The following is an 11,573-nucleotide window of genomic DNA, read 5'->3' on the forward strand; positions in this document are numbered from 1 at the left end:
GTACTAACATTTTATTAAATAATATTTGTTTTAAGCAATAAATATATAATACAATAATTTTTTGTAGATCCAAAATGGTACGTCTAACCATATGGGACAACGAGGCGGCTAATTTCAGGGAGTTAAATCGCATATCTACTAGGAAAAACTAAATCGTAATCATCACAAGTATCATTCCAAGGTTACATGAAGGTAATAAACTAAAGAAAAAGTTTATGTCAAACTAAATGCTTACAAATATTACACTTATACAGGAAAACTATCACTCACAACCACATCAGGATCGCACTTTTACTTTGACACCGACATTGATATCATACAACGCTTCTAAAAGACGAATAAACTGCTATCCTAAGCCTGATAGCAAACGACACCACTCAATACTCAAAAATACTCTTTTCTCCTATGAAATTTGATTGCTCAACACAATATATTATTCAAACTTACTTTTGTTTAGAAAAGAAAAATTGATCGCCGCATCACATTCAAACAAAAACTCTATGGTTAAATCTACGACACACAAAATTAACAAACACTTTCTTAAACTAAAAATTACTAATCAAAAATATAAATTTTCTTAATTTGAACATGTTATCCGCGCGTAGCGCGGACACCGAATCTAGTGATAAGTAACACGTAATTAACTAGCAATTAATTATTTGACTTGGTTTTTTTTTTATCGATGGTTAATTATGATATTACAAACTATGAGAAATATTACATGATGATTATATAGCCGGCAATTCTATCTGTTTTATGAGGATTCACGCTGACTGCATCATCTTGAACCGTCCTATGAAATTCATACCTGACAGTACTCCTTGTACCATGCCGAAGATCTCTTATATGTTTTTCTCCATAAATCTGCATAATTTGCTTTTGCTGGGATTCGAAACCTAGACCTCCTAATGTAGATACATTAATTAACCCTTAGTTAAACCACTAGAATAAAGAAGGTTTTCACATTTGACTTGGTCTTACAACTATTTTCGCATACATTCAGAAACATCTTCAAAATTACAAACTAACCCATAAAAATTCAAAATCCGCCTCAAGATTTAAACTCAAAACTTGGAAATACATAATTGAAATATTAGCAAAATTAATGCCGTGATTATACTATTACTATATGTTGTTTTCGTGGATAGTTGAACAATAAAATTGGTTGGAAACGGCAGCACAGACTATGTGGCGGTGTCTGATTAGCTTAGTTAGTCAAATGGAAACCAAACCTAAACGGCTCAAGTAAATAAGCTTATTATTTCCAATTCAAAAAAAAAAGCTTATTAAAATATTTAATTAACGTTTTTATGTGTGTGAAAATATTTGGAAGTCGGTTTCGTCGCCAGCTAGCTTAACACCAGATAGACGGTGAGGATTAAGTTGTCAGAATATCAAAGAATCTGACGTGGCTTATACTATTCTTCTTCTTGCTTTTGCCACAGCTTCTTCTACCTTTAAAACACCAATCATTGCTTCTCCTTCGCCTGCACCTCCTCTCTCTCCAAATATTTCTTCTTCCTTCTGAAATTTCTGCGTGGTAAAGAAAGGGTAACTTTCTATATATTTTGATATAAAGAGAAAAGCCAAGGAAAAATAAATTTACTTGTGTGTTTTTAATTTATTATTCTTGCAATGGTTTTGTTTTGTGAAATCTTTCTTGGTGAAGAAGGTAGCCTAGAAGACGGAGAGTGGGTTAACGAAAGATAATAGTAGTAATCAAATCACTTCAAGAAAACCAAAAAAAAAAAGAGTTTTTCTTTTCAAATATTTCCTCTGTTTCAGAAGATCATAAGCGAGTTTGCGATTACCTTCTCATCTCTTTCGGTACAAGTTTTACTACTTTCTTGATTTTTTTTTTCTTTGTTATCAAGAACTTTAAATTTGGTTCTAACTTGTTGTTGATCATGATCTTTGAACAGGCATTTAAATCAAGAAACCATGACCACAAGTCTACTAAGCGATCCAACGATGCTAATCTCAACACCAGAGGTCATGATCGCCTCTCACCCGCCGTCTCAAGCACCGACAACACAAATCTCAGGCGACGAGCCAGAGCCTGTGACGTGTGACTGTTGCGGATTAACCGAGGAGTGTACTCAATCGTACATAGAGATGATCAGAGGACGTTACATGGGTAAATGGATCTGTGGTCTTTGTTCTGAAGCTGTGAAGTACGAGGTTATAAGAACTAAACGATTGCTAACTCCAGAGGAAGCTATGGCAAGACATATGAACACATGTTACAAGTTCAAATGCTCAAGCCCACCTCCTAATCCGACTGGACACCTGATCTCTGCGATGAGACAGATCTTGAGAAGAAGCTTGGATTCTCCAAGAATGCCTAGATCGATGCCTAGTAGTCCTTCTAAAGATGAAGATGATGATTGTGTTCCAAATGTTTTGTCTAGGTCTGATAGCTGTTTCGCTAGTTTGACCTAAAAGCTCAACGTTGGTAGAAAATAAGTTTTTAACCGGGTGATAACCGCGGTTAAGGACCACCACCTGGTAAGGATCCGGTTTTCAGATTGTAAGTTTTCGTCATTAACCAAAATTGGTCTCTGTATGTGTTTTTTTTTTGCCGGATTTGCCTACCTGTGGAAAGATTTTGCTAAATGCTTAAAATGTACAAGTCTTGCTTTGTTTCTTGATTCTTCCCAATTGCTAATAACTTTGTCGTTGTGTGCTTAGTAGTTAAACAAGAACAAATAATGTTGATACTATTCGATTAAAGTTTGATGATATAACAGGATATTCTTACTACTTGTATCATATTGAAAAGACATGTATGAACAAAAACCATCGAAGGTAGTAGTAGTAGGGCCATGGTTATCTTCATGATGATTCTCTATCACAAAATAGAAATTGAATAAGGTGCTTCTTTAAGCCATTAGACAATTCACTAATTTCTTTCTTTTTTTGGGTCTCAACTTTCACTTATTTTGATCAGAAGGGCTATAATGCAACGTATGAGTAGGTAATTTACATATACAAAACGTTTTGAGCTGTTTTTTTCTTGTTTATAATTCAATTAGATGGGTTGGTTGTCTAATTTTCACTAACTCACTAAACTATCATTTGTATTAAAAGAATAGTATCCAAACTTGAAACTTATTCTATCATGATAAATCCAAAATAAGAATCATATTTGAGCATAATTGTAACGTGTAAGCGCTCACATATTGGCTAACTACATTGCTTCGACATTTCGATTACTTAACGAGTATATTTTCCTTCAACTTGCTATACAGAATATAATCAAACCGAAAGAACAAAAACATTTAGAAGATGTAAATGTAAAACGTACACAACACAAGTTTCTATATATGTTTACTGAAAGTCTGAAAGTATCAAGTTAACAATAACTTTAGGCAAACAGAAAATTTGAACTCCAAGTTTTGTTTTCTATGTTTCGTGTCTAGAAGTTACTATAGTATCTAATATCTTCTTCTTTTTTTTTTGGTAGGAAGTATCTAATATCTTCTTACCGAGCATCTATTGTCGTTTTACTAATGTTTTCTTAGGATGTGTTGTTTGCTTCAATATGGGTTTTGATTTATTGCTATTTGTTTTAGTCTAAACTGGATATGTTGGATTTCCTTCGGTTGCTTTTGGAACTAGGGAAGTTTTTTTCACTTATCATCAATTATCACTCTGTACATTATATTACTGGCTCTGGTGTGGGTTAATTTGATGTAACTTTTTTGAAACATTATGCTTGAAGTTGAAGTGATAAGGGAAGTGAATAAAAGAAGAAGAGAGACTGGAACATCATAAGGAGTATAAACGAAACAAAGATTTGTTTTGAGAGATTCATGTTAAAAATTTGTGTAGATTTTGAGAACCTTGTAAGACTAGAAAACTGATCTAATACGCGATTATATTTATATGTCATGATGAGTTTGTGGAGATCTGTAATTAAGTGAAACATGTAAATTTACTTAAAAGCATTTTCAATTGCTAGTGTCAATAAAGTTGGAAATTTGAGTGTATTGACTGTTACATTTGGGGATGGCTTTGACTCTTGTACATACATTATGATAAGAGCTTGGCTTTGATACTTTAACTTTTTATGATTAGTTCAACTAATAATTTCGTAAAATAATGGAGTCATGCGTCTGCCGTCCCATGTTTTCTGTCACTTGGGCTCTTTCTTTTTTCGTGTCTATGTCATTTACTTTTAATTTCCATTTGCACAAAAATGAACTTATTTACATATGCAAAAATATATAATCTTTCTTTTTATTTTGTCAAAAAGAGAATATAACAGTATTGTGTATAATTGATTTCAGAACAAAGCCCATAGGCATTAGCGAACAAAGCCCGAGTGCCTGCACATAATGAATACATTGGATAGTACAAGAAACTTGAAATATAATAATTTTTACATCATTTTATTTTAGTTCGTTACAAATTTGGTTCGAAGTCCATGATTGATTTCAGAAGTAACCTTCAGATTTGTTTGAAAGTTTTAAGTTCTAGAGATGTCTACACGTGTTTCACAAAAAAAAAGATGGCTACACAAAACGGCCACTGCAAAAAAAAAAACAAGTTATTCCAAACAGTCAATCCGTTAAGAACTCTTCATAAATCATTTTTTTGATGGATTTTCGACAAAAGCTGATCGTTGGATAATAATAATGATATAATAAAATTATTTTAAAAAAAATTGCCATCTACTCACTTAAACTAGACTAAGTTTTGGTAAGACAAAACGTTTCTCCGGAGACCATTTCCATTTGATTGTGTTTTATCTATATGGATAAAAGTAATTTCTCTATTCCTAGCATCTTTCGTTAACAAGTCCGTCCGACTATTTCTATTCTAAGAGATATGAAACAAGTTCATGTTCTCAAAGTTATCATGTAGACTGCGGAAGTCATCAATCTTTGAAACGAATACTGGCGAATTCATCGGATTTGTAGTTATATCCACTAGATCTAAGCAGTCTGTCTCAAAACGGATCAAAGAGATCATCATGTCTCTCATACATGAAGCTGTCCAAAGTCGGGTAAGGTCGAGATACTTATGTTGCACGTTCAATACCCATTTGATCCTTGACATCACCATTATTGATCTATGAAACTTCGCTTTGGCAAGTTGGGATTCAAAGTATCTAAAGAGTTACAATCTCTATAACTATGGTAGGAGGCAACACTTCCTCCTTTTGGTTAGCCTTTTTTCAATATTTTGTTTCAAGGATAGCAAGTTAGAAAATGTTAATCGGGGAAAAGAATTTTTTATTAAAGAATTTATTGCTCTTCTCCTTCCAAATATATTTCTAATAAATTCATGGGAAGGTGTCAAGTGGTTCCAGTGGGCTCACATTTTTCTTTTCTAAAACAGAAAATTCATTGGAAAATAATTTAAAACAGAACAAAATTGTTAATTAAAGTTTGTAAAATATACAGGTTTGAACTACCAGAATGTGACATATAAATCATTAATCTTTTATAATTTTGCGAAAGTTTCCAATCTAGACCGTTTCTTAATTTTTCCATATTTTCTTTATTTTCCTTTTTAATAAATTTTTGATAGTGAAAAAATTGGTGAGATATAATATAGATGACCTTAGAGATCTCAAACCGGTCAGCTGAATCTGATACATTCTAATCTGAATTTTAAGTGCATATTTAATTCTATCCGAGCATGGTTTGTTCTAAACAACTCCGGACTGCTACGTGCATGTAGATCAGAATCACACTTAAATCTAAGAAACTCTGACTTTTTTACGGATTCCAAAAACTAGCGTAAGTTTAGCACTGTTTAAAAAAATCGGAGACCTAATAAGTAATCAACTATCACAGGTTAATCATAGTTGACACATTCAAGTGAAGCCTTTTGCAAGAAACACGCATCCCATTAGATAGGATACTAACACACTCAACTTGAGTTATGGATGTTAATTTGTCGCTGACTTTAAGAAAGATTTTTCAACTTACATTGTTCATGCTGATAAAAAAAGAGTTATATAAGTAATGAAGGGTTTAGGTAACTAAAGATGTTTCAAATATATATTTCATATCTGCATGTATACGTTCCCTGTATAATTTCATCGATCTTTTTCAAATTGTTGAACATTTCTTTGATATAGAGTGAGACAAAGAGAATTTTTTTTTTTTTTTGGTCACCGACAAAGAAATTATAAACTTAGATTTAATAATAGTAAAAATTTGATGTAGCTTTTACATTGACAAAGAACCACTATAAATCCAATGTACGTAGCTCTTACATTGATAATGAACCACAATAAGTATGTCATTTCTCTTGTTTAAGAAAATTGGATCTGAGATTCAAATCTTTATAACCGGTGAATAAATGCGAGTAAAAACAATCTCTCCGCCGGTGGGAGATAACATGTGGGTATAAGCTCTAATCATATCTCTTATATATTAAAAGAGAAGCATTGTAATAAATACATTCACACTCTAATAGACACGTGGCAGCCTTACAATGATTTGATAATAAATATACTAATGTGTTCACACTATATTCATAAATGTGTTCATACTATATATTTTGCGTTTTTTTTAAATATAAAACTCACATTCATGATTCCAATAAAACTTTAAATTTTCCGGTTCGAATAAAAATAGATAACGAATCAAAAGCCAAACTATATCTATTATTATTTTTTACGAATAAAGTTGAACAAAATATTCATAAATTTTGATTCGAGTCGTTATCCGTTTCGACTTGAACCAAAAAATATGGATATCCGTAACTCTACAAAAGAAATCAAATACTAAAATACAATATCCAAAAAGACGCAAATCACAAATACCAATATTTTAAGGAACATATATCTAATTCAATCTGTTATATGCATATATATACATATATGTAAAGAATTATATATATATATATATGTTATATATATTATACTTTATATCAGTTTTACAATATTTTTATGAATTAAATTTATTATATTAGGTACTAGAATTTTAAAAGTTAAATAATATTTTGTTTTTGTAATAAAATGTTATTATTAAAATTTTCAATTATTTTTAAAATTTTATTTTATTTACGGATCAAATCGGATATTCTTTAAAATTCTAAAACTTTTCGGATATCCGAGTCACCAAATATCTAGGTGGCTAAAGATTGAATCGACACGAATGCTTCCAAATACCCAGATATTCGATCTGTGTCCATCCCTATTTACGGATACAATTTTATTTTCTTTATATGAAAAAATGACTAGTGTCAAGGCTTTTTTTATTTTAAATTTATTTTAATTTTATCTTTCATGTATTATTTTGAACAAAAATGTCATTTAATATTAATTAACAATATCTTTATATATTTGTCAACTATTTTTATATACTTTTTACATACACATATATTTGCACCTTGATGTGAGCACATTGTAACTAAGTTTTCACCACAACTAAAGTATCTAATTTTTTTGAAAGTTGAAATATTTTTTCTTAATGCTTCTTTCACTACCAACCAAATTGTAGTGAAATGATTTGTCTTAATAATTTTTTTTTCTTTTTCTTAAACTATTATCTGTTTAGAAACTATTGGTTCGACATGATGACTATCTAAAATTCATAACATGAAAATAAATAAATAATATTAATTTTTGTTTTACCGAAAAAACAAAAAAATCAAACATTTTAACCGAATAAACTAAAATGAATATTAATTTAAAATAATAATTATATTTTAGAAGATTAAAAACAAAACAAAAAACCGAAAATCGAACAAATATCCAGATTAAACAGATTTAATGTATTTTTATTAAAAATAACAAAACTAATAATCACATCCCGTGCAAGACGCGGGTTATTACCTAGTTATAATTAATACGAGGGAAGTGCTAATTTTATTCTTTAAAATTATAATTAATTACCATATTTTTGCTAGTTACGTATGTTTTGGAGCCCTACTTCGCGGACGGTGTGCAAGTGCAACTTTGCCTCTCTTATAGGCATACTTAGCTAGTTTTTTCTAAATTCTTTCAGAAACAAACCTTTTCTGGGAGATCACTTTTGAGAAATACTCACAGTAGTGAAAACTAAAATTTTAAAGTTTAGTACTCTATTCGAGTGATGATAAACAAAAAGTTGATGTCATGTGGATTTAAAGCTAGGATCGGAATCGAGTGCGTATCATGCATGGATGATCTTTTTAGCCATTTCACTCGTTTTAATTTTAAATAACAAATAGCAAATAAGAAGAGCACTAGATCTTGCGTTGTCTACATACGCATCCACGATAATGAAACATGTCAATTATTCAACTGGGCGACAATTTTATTCAAATGTAACCCTTGAATTGTCAAGTTAGAGACAACGTACGTATTGGGTAAAATAAATATTAGCATACAGCTGTTTGTGTTTCAATTCATATATTTATTTATATTCGACTTTGTAGATTACAACTTCCTCTGAAGTCATAGCGATGTGTAGGATAGAATTTTCATCATGACGAGACGGAGAGAAAGCCTTGTTACTTAAACATTAATACATACGACCATGCTTCCGCCATGCACACCTGAAAAAAAAATTGGTCATACGGATAATATTTAACAAAAATGAATTAATAAAATACATATACAGGTGCAAAATGTTGGAAAAAACATTTACAAATATATCTTTCGCTTCACTAGCTCAATGATGTTTCAGTTATGTTCCCCAAACGTAGTTAGTTAGATCTCTAAGTTCGATTTCATTGCTACGTTTGATGATACATATATGATTTATGTTTTAAGGCCTCTTTCATGTGTTATTGTCCCTAGTCTAAAAACTAAATTTGAACTAAAATGCAATGGTAGACTAGTCGTCTATATGGTGGTCTACGCTGAATTCTCAAAGAAAAACTTTTGAATGTTGTCAATGAAATCTAAAGCACAAACTAAACATATTCTTTCTTTCTTTTTTGCATACACAAACTTAACATATTCACAACTTTCTTTATACTAAATAGTTTTAAAATTTGGAGGCTCAATACAAAGGCGCGACTACGCTAATATGTTTCTCTTCTTATAAGTAGGCGTTGTTAACGACTAATAAGTATATACTAGAAGCTTTAAAGAAGTTTCATAAAAGAAAAAAGTTTCCTAACTACACGAAATTTACAATAATATGATGGAAACCATCCAATATATGAAAATGTGCAACAACTACACGAAGTTTATGGTAATACATGTCACATGTATGAAGTAAATAATAATATGGTGACAACATCACAATCGGGTTTAATTGATTTTAAGCTAAGTTAATGGGGTCAATCCGTAATTTACTAAACTTAATAAACTTAATGGTTTATTAAGTTTAATAGACTTAACTGATTTTATTAATAAACTTTTTAATTTAATAAAATTGAACTTAATAAACTTAATAATTTATTATACTTAATAAATTTATTAAACTTAATAAACTTAATAATTTAATAAACTTAATAAACTTAAACTTAATAAACTTAATAAATTTATTAAAATTAATAAATTTATTAAACATAATAAATTTATTAAACTTAATAAACTTAATAATTTATTAAATTTAATAAATTTAACAAATTTATTAAGTTTATTAAATGATTAATTTTATTAATAAATGATTACGTTTATTAAGTTTATTAATAAATGATTAAGTTTATTAAGTTTATTAATAAATGATTAATTTTATTAAGTTTAATAAATTTATTAATTTTTATAAGTTTAATAAATTTATTAAGTTTATTAAGTAAGTTTAATAAATTATTAAGTTTATTAACAAAATCAATTAAGTTTATTAAAATTAATAAATCATTAAGTTTAGTAAATTACGGATTGACACCTTTTTTTTTTTGACCCCATTTACTTAGCTTAAAATCAATTAAATCCGATTGTGATGTTGGCACCATATTATTATTTACTTCGTACATGTGACATGTATTAACATAAACTTTGTGTACTTGTTGACACATTTTCATACACTAGATGGTTTCCACCATATTAATGTAAACTTCGTGTAACTAGGAAACTTTTTTCAAACTAATAACTACATGCATACAAAGCGACTATATATTGGCCAAACCCAAGAGGCGGCGCGTGACCAACTTGTCGTACCGGAATGGTGGCTATAACAACTTAACACTACTCTAGACTCTTCTTCCTTGAAAACTATACGTAGAGATTCTATCTTCTTAAAAGTGTGCGGGAAAATATTATATATTCATACAAAGTGTGAGCATGATTAGTTTATACAGACAGTTGAACTAAACTAGGCATAGACATATGTGTTTGCGTTTGTGATTTGCAATAGAATTCCTTACACGAATCAGATACCCTGATTAATTAACTATATTAAAGGAAACTAATCTAAAAATTAGAGAGAAGAAAAGCGAGCTCTAGATGATAAGTGAAATATATATATCGCCGATATTTTTGGACTTTTTAAACATTATCTTGCATGCATATGCATGTACATTAGCTTTGTGATTTATCACGATTGATTGATTATACATCACGATTATGACTTTTAATTAGTGCTTACATTACGTTATGCATATATACAGCTCCCATTTTTGTTACATTTTTTACACAATCAATAGTAATTTTATAATGCGCACATGTTCCATTTTTATATGTCCTAGACATTGTCAACTTTCTTGGCGAGCCAAAGATTTAATCGCCATTTGGGGTTACCTTTAAATTATTAATTTTCTTTTTGACTTTACCTTTAATTATTTGGCTGTAGCTCTTATGTATGTATCGCTGTAAAATATCACATCCACTGTTTTAAACTATAGCACAAACCGATCTTCAAAAGCCGATATCGAATTATTAATTTACTGCACTTGTGGTGTTTCTTTAATTCATTAAAAGCCATGGTCAACTTTCTTTGACGATCCCGGGATATAATCACCATTTACGGAAATATCAAGGGTAAATATGTCACTCTACAGATATAAGCATCTTAGTCAATTACTATAACTTTCTCGTTTGCTTCCTTATTCAGCCGCGTTTGTGTCTGACTCGGAACTCAGTTTGACTCAATTACAAGATTTTTTTTTGATAAAAAGATGTTCTTGTTTCTGACCAAAAATAGTCTTGTTAACTTTGTTAAAGCAAAATACTATCTTGCCATGGCCGGTCCTAGCTTGAAACAATTATGAATTAAAAGTTAAAAGATTAATATATTTTTTTTGTCAGAAAAAAGATTAATATTTTTAATCAGTTCAAAAATTAAATAATCAAAGGATTACTATTCCTTCCGTTTCAAAAAATACATATTTTAGATTTTTCACATATACTAAAAAACATATTAAAACTTGATTGTAAATGCACTTTTATTGTGAATAACAATTTTTCATAATTTTTAACCAATAGAAATCCTATAAACACCATTATTTTTTAAAAATTTACAATTTTTTATTAAACCATATATTGAAAAAGTGAAAAATATATCTTTTTGAAATAATTCTTTTTTCTAGAATGTGGATTTTATGAAACTGAGAGAGTATAATTTAGGGGGTGAACTAAATGTTTACTCTCACTATGCTGAATACAGACTTTACACTTTCGTGACGCAAATCATTCTAAATTTCTAAATAATATGTTTCAAAAATATAAATCCTACTAT

General features: G+C 29.7%; 1 protein-coding gene across 2 annotated transcripts; it reads left to right on the top strand.

Annotated features, from left to right (window-relative positions):
- Positions 1 to 1,370: 1,370 nt before the first annotated feature.
- Positions 1,371 to 2,656, top strand: LOC103852786. Of its 2 annotated transcripts, none has more exons than XM_033285487.1 (2): positions 1,371 to 1,551; positions 1,923 to 2,656. In XM_033285487.1, exon 2 carries the CDS (start codon positions 1,942 to 1,944, stop codon positions 2,440 to 2,442), a length of 501 nt encoding a protein of 166 aa, XP_033141378.1. In that variant the 5' UTR covers positions 1,371 to 1,551; positions 1,923 to 1,941; the 3' UTR covers positions 2,443 to 2,656. The 2 variants fall into 2 exon arrangements, with proteins under 2 accessions (XP_033141378.1, XP_009127938.1); XM_009129690.3 differs by having other exon boundaries at positions 1,488 to 1,827.
- The last annotated feature ends 8,917 nt before the right edge of the window (positions 2,657 to 11,573 follow it).

Source organism: Brassica rapa, chromosome A02 (assembly GCF_000309985.2).
Source record: "Brassica rapa cultivar Chiifu-401-42 chromosome A02, CAAS_Brap_v3.01, whole genome shotgun sequence".
In the NCBI taxonomy this organism is placed as follows: Eukaryota; Viridiplantae; Streptophyta; class Magnoliopsida; order Brassicales; family Brassicaceae; genus Brassica; species Brassica rapa.

Bases quoted from the DNA above. Each gene is read 5' to 3' on its own strand.
- LOC103852786 (XM_033285487.1), top strand. From the start codon at position 1,942: ATGACCACAAGTCTACTAAGCGATCCAACGATGCTAATCTCAACACCA.